The sequence below is a fragment of the Petaurus breviceps genome, unplaced genomic scaffold, assembly GCF_028583685.1.
Source record: "Petaurus breviceps papuanus isolate PSGF00001 unplaced genomic scaffold, PetGlider_PUasm1.0 140, whole genome shotgun sequence".
NCBI classification, from domain to species: Eukaryota; Metazoa; Chordata; class Mammalia; order Diprotodontia; family Petauridae; genus Petaurus; species Petaurus breviceps.
Window position 1 is genome coordinate 49492910 of NW_027185698.1, and position 22398 is coordinate 49515307.

The 22398-nt window shown below is 40.5% G+C and overlaps 1 protein-coding gene across 2 annotated transcripts in view; it reads right to left on the minus strand.

The window, feature by feature from the left end:
• DNAAF9 (dynein axonemal assembly factor 9) overlaps positions 1 to 22398 on the minus strand; it is a 168695-nt gene that overhangs the window by 109557 nt on the left and 36740 nt on the right. Inside the window, exons 4-8 of one of the 2 annotated variants that reach the window (XM_069072485.1) lie at positions 17708 to 17832; positions 13630 to 13726; positions 11884 to 11990; positions 6148 to 6225; positions 639 to 737 (exon numbers count right to left, since the gene is read on the minus strand). In XM_069072485.1, coding sequence (XP_068928586.1) covers positions 639 to 737; positions 6148 to 6225; positions 11884 to 11990; positions 13630 to 13726; positions 17708 to 17832 — 506 coding nt within the window. Of the gene's footprint in view, positions 1 to 638; positions 738 to 6147; positions 6232 to 11883; positions 11991 to 13629; positions 13727 to 17707; positions 17833 to 22398 lie in introns of both variants that reach the window. The other variant, XM_069072494.1, reaches the window with a different exon arrangement.

Below are 22398 nucleotides of genomic sequence, written 5' to 3' on the forward strand. Positions count from 1 at the left end.
GAGAGAGAGAGAGAGAGAGAGAGAGAGGGAGAGAGAGAGAGCGAGAGAGAGCGAGCTCCAGCAGATGTCTGAATGACTTAAGTCCCCTACCATTACTACATCATGTCTCTGTGTAGGCTTATGATCTGTTTCCCAACCTTTTTATATATTTCCTCTTTCTGTATAGGAAGTCGATAGTATAATCTTATGATAACTTCTGCTTCTCCCTCTTTTGACCACGAATATGCTCTGATATCCTTCTATCCTTTATTTTTTCACTGTTCGTTCTAGTTTCCCTAAAAGAGTGGGCTCATGGTACATGGGGACCTGGATAGCACAAATATATTATTTACACCTTTGTGGTCATTGTGAGACCTAACTAAAGAGACCTTGGTGATTAAGAACAAACTCCATACCAAGACAGAACTCTATACCCCAAAGACTCAGGAAGCAACATGCCAACTTTTCTAAAGCAGCTATCTGGGAAAGTCTAGGGGATCGATGGTGGTAGCCAATCAGCAGTAACAACTCTATATTTAAAAAATGAGACCCTCAAATCATGCACCAACCAACCTCTGTCATTCTATGTCATTCCTCTTTGTCCTCCAGTCATTTCTTCCCCACTCCCCACACTCTCCTCCCTAACTATACATACATACCTCACCCGCCTGGAACTCTGAAAGTTCCAGTAGGAAGGGGATTTCTGTGTCAAAATTGGCAAAGAAGTTGGTCCACTGATGTTCAAAAGTCATTAAATCCTAAAAAAAGAATAGAAAACAATTTATTAGCTTTTAAAAATATACATAAAGGGAGTATTGCAAAATACAGCACGTTGAAACGAAATCATTCTAATGGATCACAATGGTCAAATATTGACAAAGTCAATATGCACCTCATAAAAACATTCTGCACTGACTGGTGGAATGCAGCATAATGTGAATCTGTCTGGAAGCCCACACATGGAGGTCTAGTCCTCAAGCATAAAAAAGACCCTGTTCAAAGATGATCAGGCCTACCAGGCAGAGCCCCTCAGGCAGGTCCTCTGGTGAGGACCTCAGTGTTTCTGTCCTCATGGGTTACAGGGCCACTCGGTCAAAGGAGCAGCCCTAGCTTATATTAAAGGGAAGTAATGTCAGCCAAGTTTCATTCTGAGTTTTCAGGAACCCCACCCAGCTCTGTCTTCTAATCTAAATCTAAAAATAAAAAAATCTAAAAATATATCTCTGAGTCCTTGGGTGGTGACCTTCTGAGTCCTCTCCTGCTGGACCCTTTCTATCACTAAGAAATAACTGCTACTGGAGGAGGATGTGGCCCTGGGCCTCACATTCCCTGCCCCACCCCCAAGTTTAAGAAACTATTTTCTTTATGCACATAAGAAGACCAGAATTCAGTGTTTTCCCTACTGTGGGCCTACCATCTCTTCAGGAAAGGAAAAGATGGGGTAGAGAAGAGACTGAATTCTTTTCCTTGTCACCTAGGGATTCCACCTATGTAAAAGCATAGCATGTCCAGTGCAATAGAAGATGTAACTAGAAGTTACTAGAAGGGAAAGAAAAGAATAAAGAGCCTTTGGACAAACAAGAGAATACAGTATGAGAGGCAGGTAGCATCTTGGCTCACGGATTCTGTGATGTAGCAAAGCTAGAAATTAGAGGAAAAGCAAAGGGAGAAGAATTCCTAGAGAAGCTCCTTCCTGCCAGGGCAGGGACAATCTGACCTAAGTCACTAAAGCCAAACCTGCTTAATAAATGTCTGTTGACTCTGAATTTGCTTAGACTATGACCAGGAGAATAAAGTGGTCAAAAGCAGCTTCCAAAAAGCTGAGAATGAGATTCAGGAGTCTTCATTGCAGCTTATTTACCCAACCCCTAGGTGAATTCTTTTTACTTACTTTACTCCAAAAAGAAACTAAGTGAATAAAGAGCTAAACACAAGGAAAACCAAGAAAACGTCAGCTTGGAGAAGCCAACAGTTAATAGGAAGCTCTGAAGGATATAGAACCCAACAATTTTCTACCAAAGATTTATCATGAAAACCAGGCCTGGTTTTCATGATCAACCCCCTAAGATCGTGAGTGAAAAATGGACAGAGTAGTTGAAACTCAGTCTCTCAAAATGGAAATTTTAGCACCCCAGCTATTAAAGATAACAAAACTGGAAGCAGAAAATTTACAGTATTCCAGTATTTGATCAACCCTAAAATACCGCTGGGAAAACTAGAAAGTGATTTAACAGAAATTAGGTTTAGATTAATATCTTACATAATACATCACAAATTAGCTCCAAATGGACATGGGACCTAATAATAAAAGGTAATATTTTTTAAAAGTACAGGAATATCAGTTTAAATTGCATTTTAAAAGTTCCCTATCACTAAGAAGATAAGGAGGAGGAGGAGAAGGAGAAGATAACTACAAATTAAAATACTTCTAACATTTGTTTTAACTCCAATCAATGTGGCAAAAATTATAAAAGACAAAAACAATCAGTGTTGGAGAAGTAATAAGAAGATAGCCATACTTAGACTTTCGGTGGTAGGGCTTTGAAATGGTCCAATAATTCTGGGAAACACTTCGAAATTATGTGAAAGAAGTTGATAAACTGTGCAGATAATAGTGTATACTAAATATACAATGACAATGCAGAATAGAGAAGAGAAAAAAAAGAAGAAAAAGGTCCTCTGACATGATCTATAGGCCCCACTACTGATCACACATCACAAGAAAGCCAAAGATAGAAAAAAAAGCCCCCATATATACTAAAATATAAATAGTTGCACTTTTGTGGTAGCAAAAAAAAAACTGGGAACATAAAGGGACCTACATGATTTGGAGAATGGCTAAACAATTTGTGGAATAAGAATATACTGGAATAGTATTACACAATCGATATGAAGAATTTGGAGAAATATGGGAAGATTTTTATGAACTGGTGCAAGGTGAAGTAAGCAGAACCAGAGAACATAACCAATCAATCAGTAAGCATTTATTAATGCTTAATCCTACTCTGTGTCTGGCAGAGAGATAGATACTGGGGATACAAAGATGCAACAAAACAGTGCCTAGACTTGAGGAACTTACATTCTATGGGAGAAAACAACATGTATACATATTAGTAAGCACACAAAGTGAACACAAATACAAGTATATTTGTTAAATATGCAAAAGTACGTACAGAAATCATAAAGTAAAAGTATATACAAAATGAATACAAAGTGGTTCTCCAACAAAATCCTAGGTATGAACAGTCAGACTGCCGCTCAGCCCCTCAGAAGGTTCCTATCTCTAAAGACACACAGCTATATTCCTCAGTTTCCCTAGGGCACCTGTTAGTAACTTTTGTTGTTATTGTTTGACCTTTTCAAAGAGGACCATCACATCAGGAAAGTGATGTCATGGCTTGCAAGTGAATTGGATTTAAGTGAGGGAGGGCTGTGCAAAGTCACCAGCCTCACTTTCTCCTCCAGAGCCATCTCGGTTCAGTGGCAAGATATAGATTAGGATGACTAGAGATGGCCTCAGATATAGCAACTTTTTTAGGTTCTTAGTCAAAGAAGCTTTGCTTTATCTTTACTTCTCTACTTCACTCACAAATGATAATACTAGATTATAGATATTTTACCTGGTGACTCCAATCCTGATTTGAGTACATTATAAGAAGTAGAGGTAAGCACTGTTTGTATTCTGAATTCCTAAGCCTGGCCCCTTAGCATTTAGTCTCAAATAGCAAATGAAATTTCTAGTGAGTATGTCTTAGATTCAGTGCCAAATGGTGTTCACCCATTTATTCCCTCCCTGTCTCTTGGATCTGCCAAACTAAAGACAAAATATCAAAGACATCAAAGTCTTAGATGCCTGGGGCGGCCAGGTAGCACAGAGAGTAAGTGCACCGGCTCCAGTGCCGGGATGACCTGGGGATCAAATCCAGGCTCAGATACTCAGCACCACACTCAGAAATAACTGGCCGTGTAACCTTGAGCAAGTTACTTAACCCCGATTGCTTAAAAAAAAAAAAGTCTTAGATGCCTGATGGACTGTAGGAGTTTCACAGAGTTATGTGCAAGACAGAGAAGCATATCTCCAACTCTCTTCCCCACCCCACCCCTTCACTGTAAATGGTACACAGAGAATACCTACAATTAAAAACCTACAGTAATAATTAAAAGTAAAAACAAAAACAAAATCACATCTACCCTACAAAATTGCCCCAAAGCTCCATTAGTGAACAGAACCTCGTCCCTCACAGAGTCATTATAAGGGAAGCACCATGTAATCCATTTGTATACTATAAAACATAGGTATGGGAGTTATAAATATTTAGCAGGGAAAGGTAATTCAAGTCATTTGGAAGAGATCAACTCTGTGTCTATGCATCTCCATGACCACTGAGTGGCACTGCTGAGCCATTTTCCCCAGACATCCTTTCCAGAAAAAATTACTTAATCTTCCAGCTAGAACTCAGCTTGTCAATTCATTGCCTGTGCTCCTTATTGCAAAATCTGACCAAGTTCTTCTTCCCAAAAGGTTTAGATATCTGCTCTCATGCCTTCCAGACCCATAAGCCTCTGGGAACTTTCCTAGGTAAAGCAGGTTCACACAAACCCAATTCTCTGTGTAAAGCAGGATCAAGAAAACAATCCAAGGTATCTGAAAACTCAGTCTAGCACAGGAGCAAGGGAGAGAAGCATCAAAGGTCAGGTAGAAATGAGCTTTCAACTACAACAGGAAAGACTTCATTTATACTTTTAGAAGAAGAACCTTGCCTGCATTTTATACAAGCCTAGATGAAGAAGCCTCAGTTAAAGCTTTCTACAGAAAGGAATCTATTGTTTCTTTTCTAGGACCAATAGGGACATTTCCCCCATTTCCACTTCCATCTCCGGCCCAGACTTTTGAAGTCCTTCCTAGCACCAAGAGTCTAGAGTTCCAATAGATGCAAAGGAGATTGACTATTAGTCGACTCTCCATTCATGTCCCCCAAAGTTCATGTAGTTCTGGTCCTAGAGTATTCTAGGTAGCCATGCTCAGCCTCTGAAGTCTCCTCTAGGGCTGACAAGAATGATCACAACACGTCACTGCCCTCTGTGGTAGCTGAGGTCCTTGAGTTGTGGAACAGGATAAGATTACACAGAACAGCACCTGTGCCCACATTCTATCACTAAGGCGCAGGGGTGGGATTTAAGGGAAAGGCCCTGGATTTAGAATTCCAGGTCTGCTCCTCATCTAAGTGGCCTTGAGTCTTAAAGCCCCTCCCCCTCAGGTCTCTGCTGCCTCATCTGGAAAATAAAGGGGCTGGACCAGATCGTTTCTAAGATCACATTCACCTCCAAACACAATTCACCTCTTATAATCATTACAAAGAAGTGGGAGAAATAACATTGAGCATTTCCCCCATTTTACAGAAAGTTAAAGTAATTCAGACATTGTCACAGAATACTCAGACCACCAAAAGAACCCAGGTCTCCTGACATCCCTCTGTAAGCACAATCATTGACTCGTGGTGGGGGGGGGGGGGGGGGGGCGTCATTGACTGTATTCCTTTTCTCAGTTTGTATTTCCTGAGGTGCCAATGATGTGTGCCCTTTCTCGAATTAACAAAGCAATAAAGTACCACATGAAGGAAGCCAGAACCTTCTCTCCTCAAAGCATTATTTATATCTGAATGGCTAAAGAAATTCCTCGGGTAAGAATTCAGGATGCAAAGCTGTGGACAAAGCAATGTCACTTGCCAATGTAATAATTGGCACCAAAACAAAAAAGTGTAGCTGAGGTCTGCGGAAGGACAACAATGTGCCTTGTGCTGGGCAGTGGCCGAGTAAATCATGCTACAGGAATATAATGGAATATGAGAAGCACAAAATGAAATGAGGAAAATAACAAATCCAAAGAAATGCGCAGACGTTTATGAGGCGATGCTAAGGGGAGAAAGTAGAAGCGAAAACCACCAGAATCACGTGTCTGACCTTGAACAGGTCCCCAAAACAGTCTGCTGCTCAGAGACCAAATTCAGTATCCTGGAAATGATGAATGGCCACAGTCAAAGACAGACATCGAGGGAGCAGCTTATTTCACTGCTGAAAAAAATCTGCTCACTTCTCCAAGTCCGGTCTCCCCCGTGAGTATATTATGTGGCCCTGGTCTAGCAATCATGGAGAGTTCAACTCCATTACCTGGGACAGCAAATTATCCAGCGACACAGGATCCATTCGGCTGTATGCTTTCCACAAATCCACACTTACATCTTGCAGCTGAAACTCAGAGGCAAAAACAGTGAAAGTCAGTATCATAAGAAGCCTTGAAGCCTTCTTCTGTTCCATGACAGGATCCTGGAGCCCAAGGGCCCACAGTGCTCTCGTCTGCTGCAGGCCTCGTGCCACACAGGAAAGCCATGGAAAACAACAGCAGTGACCAAAATATAGAAACTGATTTTTAATAAACAGACTACAAATTACACATGTAAAGGAAGCCTGTCTGCTTCAGGAAAATCACCTTGGGAGACGAGATGTTTATTCTAATGATCCTGAACACTCAAGTATTCTGGGAATTCTGCTTGATCTACCATTAAACCTGGCAGAGCATTCTACTGTCTATCCTCATCAGTCTCTTGGGGATGGAGTCAGTATTTTCAAAAGGCAGAAAAGTCCAGAGAATAAGGTGAGTGGTACCAACTTTTTTTTTTTGGAAAAAAAATCCATCTAGGTTTTCAAGACTGGTTTTCTTGCATGGCTCATAGAGCAGTATAGAAAATGACTTTCAAAAATGCTTTTGTGTAATGTGTAATGGCAGCCTTTTTAAAAAATAAGTCTCCCCAGATGACTACTTAGTTATATGGCTGCTCGTGCATTTGTCTCCAAGAGAAACAAGAATGACAGGAATGCATTTATATGGAGCTTTGAGGTTTACAGATGAAATTCACCAAAATGGATGGGAAAAAAAAAAGACCACTTAGTAGAACAAGAGATGCTTGACTAAAGCAATGGCTGGATTCCAATTTTACCGACTGGATTCCTTGGGGGAGGGGCTTTCCCCCGTCACAGCAATGCAGGCCTTCTGTGCTTCAGTAGCAGAAGCCCGGCTCTGGGATTAGAGCCTTGGGTGTGCGGCTTTTCTCCACTCACGCACATGCAGGCCCTCACCACATTACATGTTCTTCATGAGTTGGGGCAGCTGGAAAAATTCATCAGCCAGGTGGCCAAGCTTCTGGGAACAAGCTTCTCTGAATGTAACTGAACTGGACCCCAGATGACAGGCACAGTCAGACCTATTAGGAGCCCTGGATGGGAAGTTGCACAGTGTCCAGCTGTCACTGGGCCAGTATTCAAAGAATTTCTGGCTCCACCTACCCATCCCTGCCTGACCTTCCAAATTCTAAAGCCTATATTCTAGTAGTATAGGTGGTGAATCTGGGAACAAGACACTAGAGTGGTAGTGGGCAAAAATAGGCAAATGAGTAGAAAACAACACAAGGAGACCTATTTTTTATTTTGTTACAATTTATTAATTTTTACCTAAATTCTTGTTAGTTGATGGCAACAGAGAAAAAACTTCGGTCTACATTTAGCCTATTGTGGGTTTGGGGTCCAAAGGAAAGCAGAAAAGGCATTTTTGTGTGAATGGTAGAGTTCAGGATGTGATAAAATCCTAAAAAATAATTTAGTATTTTATCCTTAGAAAGGTCAAAAGCTTTTCTTTTTTCTTCTATTTCTTTTATACTTAAAAAAGAAGCCCATGAGGAAATTCTAATGATAATAATAATATCTTCAGAAAAGTATGTGATTGGAAAAAAAAAGATGGGCTGGTCATACAGTGAGAGTAAAGGATAACTAATGGACAGCTCACATGCTCCACTGGCATTCACACAATCTGAAGAGAAGGACAGGAAAGGTCCCTAGTCTCACTGAGCTGACACTGTTACCTCTATCACCTGGCACAGGGCTGGAAGACTGACTGAATGATTTTAAACTGGGCCAATAATACCTATAATCCCTCACTACCAGGGTTACTGTGAGGACCAAATGAGATAACAGATGTAAAGCCCTGTGCCAATTTTCAAGTGCTACATACATGTCAGTTATTATTATTCATTCATGCTAAAAAGGAAAACACTCAGTGTCATTTCCAAATGTACAGAACCCATAGCTCTGCTGTGCTGGCCCTGAAGGGCTCTTGCTTCTTCAGCCTCCATGCTATGGGTTTTCCTAGAAAGGGCACTTGTGGGCACCTTACCACTTTGTCTCTAATGTGAGCTCTGGATGTCCTTGTGCCTGGCGGGGCACTCCTGGCTCCTCTGAGCCCAGCAAAAAGCTGCTCTCCTGGCTGGTACCATTCAAGGGATATGTACATAAACACCACTATGACTAGACTGGCAAAATAACTAACCTTGGAAGAAGCTTAGAAATAACTCTCTCCACATGATGCCTATGTGTCTCATACTACTGGATTCCATGAGGTGCTTGGTTAACAATGTCAGAGAAGGAACAGATGAAAAGACTGGAGATTTTTAGCCTGGAGAAGAGAGAACTGGGGGGTGGGAGGGGAAAAAGGGGATCTACTAACTATCTCCAAACATTTGAAAACTGGCATGTTGAAGATTTGTCAAGTATATTTGTTCCGACTCCAAAGAGCAGAGCGAGAAGCCAATGGTAGATGATTTCAAGAGGCAAGTTTAGCTTTGGTGTGAAGAAGAGATACTTCTTAACAATGACAGCTGGTTCAGAGTAGGACAGGTTACTTCAGGAGTTGCTGGGTATCTCCCAAAGGAAGAGTTTCCGGCAGGGACTAGAGGACTAATTATTGGGAATGTTATGACGGGGATGACTTTGGGGCATCTTGTTTGTTGCTTAATTATTTTTCAGTCATGTCCAACTCTTTGTGACCCCATTTGGGGTTTTTTTGTCAAAGATTTTGGAGTTTGCCATTTCCTTTTCCAGATCATTTTACGGATGAGGAAATGGAAGCAAACAGGGTGAAGTGACTTGCCCAGGGTCACACAGCTAGGAAGTGTCTGAGGCCGGATTTGAACTCAGGAGATAAATCTTCCTGGCTCCAGGCCTGGCACTCTACATACTGTGCCAGCTTGCTGCCCCAACTAAATGGCCACTGAAGTCCATTCTGACACTAAAAGTTATGTGATTCTGTTAAATATTCATACTTTCTTTATATCAGATCACAGAATCATAGGATTTTCATTGGAAAGTAGTTCCCCCTCATTGGAGGTCTTCAAATAGAGGTTGGATGATTGATCACTTGTCAAAACTATTTTATTTATCTATTTTGTTTTCTGGGGATTCCTTCTTAGATACTGGTTATGATGGGGTGCCTGGGTGCCTGGGCTTGAACCACAGTTTGTAAAATCACATTTCTCCCTAGCCTCAAAACACTGTCTCAGGCAGTTTCTCTCTAGCCCAAGGGCAGCATGTCCTAGGAAAACACTTCTCTCTCTTCCTGTTACAGTGGTCAACTGCACTTACAGAATTTAGTAGTTGACCCAACTGTGTGCTGGCTGAAGCAGCTGTGTTCTGGGTCATACTTTCATTTATATCCTAGACTCGGTCATATGTATACTCCCTAGCTCATTATACACATCCTGAATCCCTCATTAGCTTGAAACATAAGTTTATTCCCAACATCTATCTTGTCTAACAAGACATTGAGGGGCCCGCCTGAGTTTTCCCAGTCAGCCCTGACCACTAGCTCACTTAGTGAGGTTTCAAGCCTAAAACCACACCTCCATGCAGCCCCAACTTGGGCTATTTCCCAGTGAATTCTGGGCAATACACCTGTGTAGTAGATATTAAAAGTGCATGTTCCTTTAAGAACTGACCACTCCTTAACTCCTCCCTAATCCCGCCCTGACTCACCTAGTTAGCATAATTGGCACAGGTTTTTACTATGGTTTCCCTATAAAAATTTTAACTCTATCCCTTTAAGGTTGCAGGTTCCCTAAGAACTCTTGCCCTCTGTAAAGCATAACAATAAATCTTTACCACCTTGACTAAGAGAATGCTTGAGTCTGCGAATTCATTCCAGAGCTTTACTCTGGCTATTGGGGTTCCTGAAACACCTATCCGCTCACATCATTTCCGACTTGATGGTAACTCCTCCAACTCAAGAATTCTGTGATTCTGACCTGGAAAATACTAGGCTAATGACTGACAGAAAGAGGATGTATGACATAGGTAGACTGTGCCCTTTAAAAACTCTTGAGATACAGCCATTGGTTATCCCTTGATTCAGAGAACCTAGTGAATATTTCCTGCCAGTCAGTTCAATGGGTTTTGAAAACTTTGCTAACAATGTCAACCTCATAGATTTAGTCTCTATGTAGTAGCCAGTCAGTTCTACCTTGTCTCACTATAATACTGTTTCTCTGACACCAGTCAACCTGGTGTCTTTGCTTGATCATTCATTAGAGCTCCAGATTCAGGAATTTTGGGGATTATTGGTTCCTCACTACTGGAAAAAAATTTTTTTTAAAAAGACCATACATTTATTGACATCAAAAGCAAAAGGGAACAATTCTTGAACCCTGTCAATAACAGTATCTATCTGGCTAAAAAAGAAGTATGTAATTTTTTTCTTTTCTTTTTAAAATGAGAACTCATAAACTTATTTCTAATTATTACCAGTTGTATTGGGTTTCCAGCTTAGGGTTCCTGGTCTTGAAGAAGAAGACTATACCTGCTAACTAGCATGGGTGCACCCAGGACCAATGTCAACCCCCTAAAGAATCCATTCTGGTTTAAAAAAACAAAGTAGAGATGACAAGAAAGCTGAACAATCTTGGAACTCTACAGCCAAGCAGGAAGAAGAGAATGCAAGGACTCATATTACAAAACTATTTTCTAGTAATACTCTATTGAAGCAAAGAACTAAAAACAAAGTGTGTGTCCATCAACTGAGGAATGTATAAACAAACTGTGGTACCTGAATGTAATGGAATATTGTTATAAAGATAAGAAATGGTGGATACGAAAGATTCAGATAAACTAGGGAAGACTTGGATTAACTGATACAGAATTAAATGAATAAACCAGGAGAATAATTTACAAGATGACCACAATAATGAAAAGGAAATAACTCTGAAAGACTTCAGAACCCTCATCATCTCAGCCAGGGACTAATCATGTCTTCAGGAGGCTGATGACTGACGTGAGTTTCTTGCCTCTTGGCAGAGAGGAGGTGGACTAAATGTAGAATGAGATACATTTTCAGACACAACCAACAATGTGGATTTGTTTTACTTGACTACACGTGTTTATTACAATCTCTTATGCTAGCAGGGCACAGTGAGATGACGCCCCCAGAGTGTTACAGAGAGCTGGGCCTGGAATTAGAAAGATCCAAATCAAATCCCGCCTCAGGCATTTACTATCTGTGTGACCCTGAGCAAGTCACTTAACCTCTGCCTGCCTCAGTTTCCTCATCGGTAAAATGGGGATAAGAATACTACTTGCCTCCCACGGTTGTTGGGAACACCAAATGAGCTAATGCTTGTGAAGTGTATAGCACAGTGGCTGGCTCATAGTAAGTGCTATATAAATGTTAGCCATTATTATCTGTGCACATGAATCATTCCTCTTTATTACCACATAGGATCCCTGAGGGAGGCCCCAGCACAGGGCCTTATACATAGGAAGCACTTAAGTGTTTGTTGGAAGGAAATGAAATATGAAAGGAAAAATATATTGTTTATTTTAGGTATTGGTATATTGAGGACTATCACTAAAATACATACATACTTCCAGCCCCCTTACTAACTTTCTATATGACATCAACCTCTCTCAAATGTCATGAAGATGGATGTAATTGTGATCAGTGACCTTCAAAGAAAATGGCTGCATCAATTCTAGGTCTGTCTTCTCTGCATGTCAGGCAAAGACAAGTTACAGTATTTTTAGATATACCTGATATTTCATGGTAAAAAATCCATCCCCACCAATGCCTTCAAGTGCAAAAGCCTGAACAATTGGCCACTTCTCCACCACAAACATATCAAATATCTGCAGGTGACCTGGAAGAAGCAAACACAGGAGAGCCCATTATAACACAGCTTGTTACCAGACCTGATCTGACAGACATACCAGTGTGAACCTGACCTAACGTGACTATCCTCCAAGCAACGCATCAGTGCCACTCTGACCTCCAAGTTATAGGAAAGTTCTTTTACAGTATTCTACAAAGTTCTCATTCAGGAAGAACACCACCACCACAAAACAGAAAACCCAATGAAGTCATCAAAGACTGCAATAGGGAACAAATAATTCAAGAAGGAAAAGCAAAGTAAATATTCAAGATCCAAATAAATCATCTAGCAGGGGTGGGGAACCTGTGGCCTAGGGGCTACATGTGGCCCTCTAGGTCCTCAAATGTGGCCCTCTGACTGAATCCAAACTTCACAGAACAAAAGCCCCTAATAATAAAAGAATTTAAAAATGTACTGCTCATTCAAGAGGGTTGTGATTAAAAATCTTTAAGCATTTGTTTCTGCCAAGGTAGTTTTCTTGCATATTACCCTCCATTTTCCACGTGTGTGGGTGTGTATATGTGTAAATATGGTTAAATCTGACTTCATAAGGCATTCCAAAATTGTCTAATAGGGTAGTACTTTTTTTCATTACTATTATTTATATTTCATTGGGTAAAACAAAAGATAGTGAAATGTATTGGTAGCATGCAGAACAAAAACTTAAAATTTATCTCTTGCTAAACAGTACATTGTCCTGTGGAGATTTACCAATGGAGGAAATGTTGATGCTGTTGTAACTGGTATTGTGAAGCATTTATTGAGTTTTAATAATAAAGTTCATATAATGGTGTCATTTAAAAAAATATAATAATAATAAAAGGATTTGTTCTGTAAAACCTGGACTCAGTGAAAGGTCGCACTCAAGGACCTAGAAGGCCACATGTGGCCTGGAGGTTGCAGGTTCCCCACCCTTGAAAGATATCCACAGTTCGTAACAATACTGGTGTACAGTTTGGGGTAGGAGTTGGAAGAGAGTTACTAAAATTCTCTGTAAGTCATACAAATCCACTCTAGTAAACTTTTATATACTTTTTTTTTCCTAGGGAGAAAAGTGCCAAATAACTGTTCTGTTGCAGACATCTTGCATCATTTAGTAGATGTAATTATAATAGACTCAAGCCTGGCTTCTATCCCACAGGAAACATGGCCAGCCAACTTCCTCAGTCCCCAAAAAGGAAATCTGCCAAGCCAAAAGGATTCCTCCTTCCTTACACAGGAGCTGAGATGAAAACTTCCTGGAAAACACAGAATACTGCTTGCACTTAGCTAACATCTTTACTTTGTCTGCTACATATAATTTTTAATGTATCTACTAGGTCAGCCTTCTTTTTCAAACAGTTATCTTAATGACTTGTTTCTAATAAGTGAGAACTCCCTCTCTATTATAACACTATGTAAACCTATTAAAAAATGATGTCTGCTGCATAAAATCCTGACTAGGCAGTTCTGCCTGCCTGTGAGTGGCCTACTGATGCACTGCTGGTAATTATAACCAAGACGTAACGTGGGGAAAGGGTGGCAGGCAGTCTTGCAGCCAGCCTGTGCTTCTAGCACATGCAGATCACAGCTACAAGGCCTGTACGGCTCACCAGCGTAAGAGCATGGCGGGTAGCTCATTACTCACCTTGAGAGCTGTAAGGAATGCCAATTCGACTACAGTCTCGCACCATGTCCACAAAACTTGCGATTTTAAATTCCTCGGCAGCTTCTTCGTCTTCATACTAAAGAGAGAATGAAACCAATGAATCAGAGAGCTAGTTAAGAGCCCAAAGATAATCTAGTCTGACCCAGGAAGGGAAATGACTCACCCAAGGTCATCTAGTTGGTTAGGAACACCACTGGGACTAGAATTTGGTGCTTCTAGGACCCCCATTCCATGGCTCCGCTCACTGTATCACACTGCTTCTCAGTGTGGGACTTTATTTAAAGATAACTTCTCAGAAACTAACTGGTTTTCCAATCTAGATTCTCTCTGTCAATAACGTGATTTTATATAACAAACTGCATCGCCACAATCCAGAAGAAGTAACAAATGAGTTGTGCCAAATGACCCTTGCAGCGCAGGAGCTTCTCAAAGCTGCGTGTTTTTCCAAGCAAGACAACTAGGTCAGGTGGAAGCACAAAGCCCGCCATCTACGTAACTTCCAAAGTGCAAAGAGAATACAGGACCACCTTCTGGGACATGACTGATCCTCTACCAGGAGGCACACGTGCACAGAGCCCAGCCACAAGCCAGGACAGTGTTCCTGGGTCCCTGTGTGGGACCTTCCAGTACCAGTGCCAGCTAGCAATGCATGCATTATTCTGAACAAAGACACATTTTAAGGGTTGGCTATCAAGAGAGTATAGCACTCTGGGACACCAGACCTCAGTTCCCAATTTTAGCTGACTTAATAGAAAATACAGCCCCAAAATATGCTACAATTATAACCAAATCATTCAATTTAGCAGAGGAGGGAGCTTCCCACCTGCTGGGCTTCACATAAGAGTGCAGAGATCACTCAATCCGAGCTCTGGTTCAAAATTTCCTCTTTCCTCTGCTACTGTCTCATCATGGCAGGAAGGCTGATTGCCCCAAAAGGAAATGCAGGCCTGCTCTGGGATGCTTTGCCCAGTACCCAAAGAGCCCTTGATCTTGATGCCTTGCCCTCTACTCTCCTCTGGAAGCTGGGCCTATCCATCACCCTCATTCAGTCTATGCTTTTCAGTCTCTCCTTACGCACTTAGTACTTCCCACAAATACACCCAGGTCTTCCCCTTTGGCTTGCCCCTACCATGCTCTTAAACTGTTACCTTCTCTTTCTCTTTTGGTAGTCAGACTTCCTCAACAAAGCCCCCCACTCTTGTTGCCTCCACTTTCTCACTCGTTTCTCAGCTGAACCTGCTCTGAGGTCATTAATTGCTTAATATAATGGCCTTTCCTCCAGCTTCATTCTTCTTGACCTGTCTACAATGTCTGATACTTCTGACCATTCCTACCTCCCTTCTCAATATTGTTCCTGTATTTCTGTGATACTACTGTGTGGGCTCTTCTTTCTCTGCACTCTCACTCCATGCACTCCTTGGCTCCCATGGTTTCAATGATCATCTCTATGTAGCTGGTCTCCAGATCTATGTATCTAAGCCTCATGTGTCTCCTGAGCTCCAGGCCTGCCTCAAGATCACTCTAGCTCCCTTAAAGGCCAGCTCAGGTGCTACCTCCTATATGCTTTAACTGAAGGATCCATTCAATCTTAAATGCTTTGTATAAATTATATATTTCCTTGATGTTCCCCCTTGTAAAATGTTACTTGAGGGCAGAGACTGCTTTGGTTTTATCTTTGTATTCTGCCAGAACCCAGCCTAGTGCCTTGTTCATAGTGGACATTTAAAACACGCCTGTTCTTGAGTTTTGTGCTTTGTTTTTCAAATCTGGAAAAAGCCAGCCTTGGACATGATTAACTGACCATATCTCAGTCACAAGGAAGATTCATTTCACATGAATGAGCTTGTGTTACGGCCAAAGAATCAGGTACTTCATTTCTCAGTCTTACTATTCCATGAACAAGCCTGCGAAGGGGAGTAACTCACCCCCATTAAAGGTCATTTGCACATCATGGTGGCAGGAATTCCAGAGAAGCACAAAAACTGGCAAGCAATTGTATGTGTGGGATAAGCCCAGGAAATCCCTACCAATTACCCTGGGCAGATTAGCCAGACTAAGAATTGTACTAATTATTAAACCCTAGAATTCCAAAGGCAGCACCAACCTGACAATATCACTATATATTGAGAGAACTTAAGTCTCAGCAAGCCCCAAATTCAGCCAATAACAGGTCCAGTTCCAGGACTACTACTTGTTCCTCATTTCTCAAATGTGAGGACAGGGGAGCTGGACCAAAGACTAGTCTATGATATCCAAGAGGTATTTGGAGTCATTCAGCCTGAATTTTCCTTGCTTTTCTTAGCTGGGTCTGCTAGAATCAGGGCTAGAAAGGTATCCTATCATCAAAGAATAGGTTGGGACAAAAAAGAGAATCACCTAATTATATAAACTTCGAAGTACAGAAGAAGTAAGCAAAAATCAGATTAAAATGGTAAACAAAATTAATCTATTAGTGTTATTAGGCAATATATCAGGATACATAGAACTACTTGATAAATTCTTGTTAACTAGATCTTTTTTTTAAAAGAAAAGTAAGATTTGAGAATCACAGGACAATAGGTTGGAAAGTAGAAGGGATATTACAGGTTATAGTACAATCCTTTCATGAAGCCACAAATCCTAACCCTTCAATAGCCATCCCAAATTCAGAATGATCACTCCAGTGTATAGGAGAGGAAATCTATTTAAGAAGAAAAACACAATGAAGAAAAAAAATTGACCTCCATTCTTTCTAAGCTATCCAGTTTGTCTTTGATTTCCATAGCTGGAGGCAATCTGTCCCTCCTCTGAAGTCTCATCTATTTTGTACCAATTATGACATTCAACTATAATGCAAGGCAAGGCGTGAGATCCATGTACGTGCCTTATCTCCAAATTCCTTGATGCTCAGGACAATGTTTCTCTAGCTTCCCTGGCATCCAGGGCCTTGAACATGGGAGACTGTTAATAAATGTTCATCAAATGTTTGTACAAAAGCCTGAGGTTAAATAAATTTGCACTTGCCCTACTAGTTGTGGGGGTTTAGACTGGCTGTTGGCTGGAGGAGACCTAGAGCTCTGGGCAGCAGAGTCCTCACTCTGAAAAAAGTACCCAGTATGCTCTAGGACAGGAGTCCACGGACTTAAAAAGTTCATGACACAAAAACAGTTAAGAATTCCTGTTCTAGGAGCTACGAGAATTGCTTCTTGAGCAATATTAAGAGCCTTTAGGTCTCATTATAACACACATTCTCACCTGAGTGGAAAAACTTTTAAGAGTTCATGTTGGCTAAATTTTTCCTCTAGAAAAGAGGTTGTTCTTTTTTTCTTTTCCTCCGAGGGGGAAAAACCCTTCCTCTATTAGTTACTAAGCCTGAAAATGAGATTTATTTTGAGAGACCAAACCAAGACTTGGCTAGCTGCTGTAGCTGCTGGGGAGTACATTTTTACTGGGCACAGATTTTAAACGCGAGACATTGAAGGGTGTTTCCTTCAGTAATTACCACTCAACATAAACACGGTTGCTATAAAAACCATTTGTAAAGCATGGAACTGCACCTGAGGTTTTCCACCAAAAATCTGAAAAGATAAGCATGTGATCAAGCTAACTATCCAATTTTTAGGAGTACAGCTCTTAGGAGAACAGACATGGCCCCCAAGCCCATGCAAAGTCATTCTCCACCTCACGAAAATTCATATTTTGTAACCCCCTGAAGGCAAGGAGTAAGAGTAAGTAGGGTTGGATGTCCAGAAAAGGAGAGCAGATGGCAACAGCCCACTTGCAGGTCGCACATTTCTGTGCCCTCCTTCTCCTCCAGTATCTGCTGTCTAGGGCAGGGTACACAATTTGCTTCCTAAAACAGTCCTTACCATTCATAAGATATGGGACTTTGTACAAGCCTTTGTCAAAGAAGATAATGAATGTAAACTGCTTTGTCAATCTTAAAGCCCTATATCAATTGTCCACTATTCTTATAATTATTCCTCCTGATTTAAATCCCTTCTGCAGCCTTGTTTCTTAGGTCAGTACCTTTTCACAGGAAGGAAGCTGTTGGGGTACAATTCCATCATTTCCTCACCTCATTTTCAGTCATGCAGTGGAAATGTAAATTTCTCCAATGTGCTACATAGGGCAAGAGATAACGGTAATTCACAGGATTGCAGTACAGATGAACACTGTCAGATTTGATCAATATAATTACATCTGTAAAAAACAAAAACAAAACAGAAACATGAACAGTTTTCCCCCAGAAGCAATGTAAACAAAACATAAACTTACAGTAAACATTCTATCAAATTCTGCAATTGAAAAATGTACTATCAATTAATGCAGCTAGAATAAAAAAGAGAAGCTCATAAATGGGGGAAATTTTTTTTGCATGAAAATCTCTGATGAAAGTCTGGTATCCAAAGTATAGACGGAGTCAGAATGACAGATATAAGACCAGGATCTATTCCTCAATAGCTAAGTGACCAAAAGAAATAAAGAATATACAAATGAAGAAATGCAAATGATCAACAACCTTTTGAATAAAAAAAATATCCAAGTTACAGATAGTAAGAGAAATGCTGGTTAAACCAACTCTGAGATTTCAACTCAAATGCAGAAATTCAGGAAAGATGATTTTTTTAAAATGGAAAATGCCAGTGTTGGAAGGACTAAGGGAAGACAGGCACATACAGTGGAGATGTGAACTGGTCCAACCATTCTGGGAAAAAATTTGGCATTATGTCAGTAAGTTAACTAGCATTTATCAAGAGCTTACTATGTGCCCGGCACTGCGCCAAGCACTGAGGATACAAAGCCTGCCCTCAAGGAGCTCACACTCCACTGGAGGAGAGAACATGTAAACAGCTCATGTCCATGTGGGTGGAAGGTGATCTTAGAGAAAAGGCCCTAGCAGAGGGAGAGTGGCTGCTGGCGAGTCAGGAAAAGCTCCTGCAGAGAGAAGGATCTGAGCGAGTCTGGAGAGACATGAAGGAAGCTAAGAGCTGGAAGTGAGGGAGCAGACAAGTCCAGGAGTGGTACACAGCCAACGCAAAAGGCCCAGAGTCGGGACATGGAATAATCCATATGAGGAGCAGTGAGTGGGCCAGTGTAGCTGCTGGTGGGGTTTGTGGAAGCCTGAAAAGACAAGAAGGGACTAGGTGGGGAAGGGATCTCGCTATCACACTGTTTGTATCTGACCGTGGAGGTAATAACTGAGCAGAGGGGTGACAAGTCAGGCCTGTACTCTACAAAAGCCACTCTGGCAGGTGAGTAGATGACGGGAGAGATTGGAAACAGAGGAAACACCGAAAAGGTCACTGCAATAAACCAGATGAGAGGGACTGAGAGAAGACAGCTACATCTAAACAGATGTAGCATCTTCCATCTATCTCTACCTATCTCTCTATTATACTGACTAGAGAGAATTTGTTCATACACTTTTTAGCCCAGGGATCCCAAGAAAAGATATCATACACACTAAAATATTCATAGCAGCACTTTTTGTGACAAACAGATAAACAAAGTGGGTGCCCACTGACCATGGAACAGCTGAACAGATTGTGGTCCATGAATAGAATGGAATACCACAGCCCCAGAAGAAACGATGAATGTGAGAAGTCCCTTGCTGGGGCTCTCTCTTTTGTCCCACTCTTTCTAATCATAGTTGTTCATATATATGTCCTTTCTCTATCAAATGTTCCTTGAGAACAGAGTCTATGTTCTATTGAGCTCTGTATTCTAAAAATTGAACACAAGGCTTCATAAATAGGAAGTACATAATAAATGTTTGTTGAACTGAAAAATATAACTTAGTTTTCTGCTGTCAACTGTTCCATCTAGTTCCAGGACTGCAATCTGACTGATAAGGGGCCAAGCATCAGTTTTAACTGCAAGAGGGGTCACAAAGCAGGTCATTATGAAGGAAAAAATATATGACAATCCCAGGAAAACAGCCCCAAGTCAGAAGACATCATTTGCTAATGTTTTCATGCCCACTGAAAAATTGTCCTACAGGTTAGGTGTTTGCTGGTCATTCAGTCTCATTTCATTTGGCTCCAAAGTAGTCAGGCCCAAACCCTGACAGAGCCTTGGGAAGATTTAAAGTTTGGCTCTGAATGAAGGAAAGGCTGAGAGGAAGGAAGCAAAGGTCTTTCTGGGTAAAAATCATCTTCTACAAATGGAACTTTAGCATTTCTTTGGACTTCAGGAGAATAATCATGGTTGGTTAGGGTCAAATGATTAAAGCAATTATGACGGTTTCAAAATATACAGGGTTAAATAACAAAAAACTAAGAAAATAATTTCTATTGCTGAAATTTGTTCTGGCATACAAAAGATTCGTCAGACTCACAATTCAGTACATTCCCCCAGAACAGGTAAGTAAAACAGCAAAAATGATGATTGTGATCAATATCTAGTACATGCAACTTTACAATGTAGTAGCTTCCCATTTGTTAAAAGGACCAGTGGAAGTCCCTCATTCCTCAATAGTCAGGCTGTTCCTGAAACCTACCCAGGGCTCTATGGAGCAGCTGAGCCCCTAGGAAAGACCATGTCACTTTTGCTTTAATATCACTAGAGTCTGTTTTGTTATTCTTTCTTTCTCTCAGAGACAAGCTTTTCTTTATCTGTAGCTACTCCATTTCTTGGGGTTTCAGGGCCTGGTCTACACCATCTAAAAGTCCATTTTTAATAAACTTTAGAAAATGATCATCAAAGGGAGGGACAAGAGAAAAGATAAAATCATGAGGAACCTCAATGTATAATTTATTCATCTGTCAATAAAAAGCAAATAAAGTCAAATAAAAGATAAATAAAAAAAAGAAAGAAAGTATGCTTTAGAAATGAGTACCAGCAGGTGCCAATGTTTTTAACCTGGGTATTACTGGCATTTAAATTTGCCTTCATTTCTATAGTTGTAGTAACTGTGTGTGCTCTTATTCGGACATTGTTTTGTTCAGTCTGCTTCACTTTATACAGGTCTTCCCGAATGTCTTTAAATTCTTCATATTTCTCCTTTATGGAACGATAATATCGCACAATATTGATACACTACCATTCGCCAATCTGTAGGAACAAGATTTCCATTTATTTTTTGTATTACAAATACTGTTGCTATCAATATTTTCTTTTCCTTTTTTTTTTAATAAAGCAATTGGGGTTAAGTAACTTGCTCAAGGTTACACGGCCAGTTTTTTTTGTGTGGGTGTTAAGTATCTGAGGCTGGAACCGATCCCGGGTTCCTTCCAGGCCGGCGCTCTTACTCATTGCACCACCTAACCGGTTTTTTTTCTTATTGTCAATAACTGACCCTTGAGGTATCAAGCCAATAACTGGGTCATTGGGTTAAAGGGAAGAAACAATTTTGTACTTCTCTTGAATAATTTTAAATTACTTTACAAAATGGTTGGACTAACAACTCTAGCAGCAGTAAATCTGTTCAAGTATCTTTCCACATTTCCACCAGTACTGAATTTTTCTGTCTTTTCCTATCTTTTCCAATGTAATGGCTGTGAAGTGAAACCTTAGAATTGTTTTAATTAATATTTAGCTAATTATTAATAATTTTAAATACTTTTTAAGATGGCTATTAGATGGTACCCCTCTTTTAGGAACAATTTATTCATATCTTTTCACCAGTATTACAAAATTTTGTATCTTTTCCCTACAGACTTGAGATATCCAGACTTTTAACAGAAATGTCTTATGCAAAGATTTTTTCCCCTGTCTATATTTTGTTTTATTCTAGTGACAATAATTTTATTTAAGCAGAATGGGAAAGGAAGTCTTTTTTAAAACAATGGATAACTTCTAATTCATAAGAGTTTCACTCCCCTTGAGAGTTTAACTCTCAGCTCCTTACTAGAATCTAGATTAAGCTCCCACCACCCTAATGAAATTTGTTCTCTCCAAGGTCACTATGGTCCTGCCACTTAAAATGCCTTAGGGTAGAGGGGGCAGAGAAGAAGGGTTCTCATCTTCTTTAACCTCTCCCTAGCATTTCACAGTAGGGACCAACCCTCTCCCCCTTTTCTGGATACTCTTTCTTTGTGGCCTCAAAGGCACTACACTCTCCTTGTTTAAACATGTGCAAGGAATGAATTAATAATAGTATATCATTTATAGAGAACCTTAAAGTTATAGAGAACCTTAAAGCTTATAAAATGGTTTATAAATATTATCTAAGTTGAGGGCAAGTCACTTGACATCTGTGAGACTCAGTTTCCTTATCTGTAAAATGAAGAGGTTGGACCAGATAAGCTCCAAGGTTTCTCCAGCTCTAAATCTATGCTCCTATTATAAGGTAAGCAGTTTCAGACAGTATTATCAGATAGTATTTTTCAGAAGAGGAAGCCATGGCTCAGGTAGGTGATTTGACCAAGGTCACAAAGCTAGTCAATATCAGAGTCAAGATTTGATCCCAAATCTTCAGATTCCAAGTCCATTAAGTAACTCACTATACCACGTGGCCTCCTCTAAGAACATTTAAATAAGTTCTATACAGTAAATTGAAAGATCAGCTGAAAGCAGAATGGAGACAAATGCTCGGTACATATACAGCTTGAAATAACAAATAAGATTATCTGTTTATAGAAGGAGGCTTGAGAAAACATCTATAAAAGGAAGACCTAAGCAGTAGCCAAATATCCCCCTTAGGACAATTTCTTCAATTGCTGATGGTTCCCACGTAAGCCATATTTTAAAGTCTACTTCTCTTTCTCTTTTGCCCAAAGCTCTATCCTTAGCCCCTTCTCTCTATCTCTCTCCCCTGGCAATCTC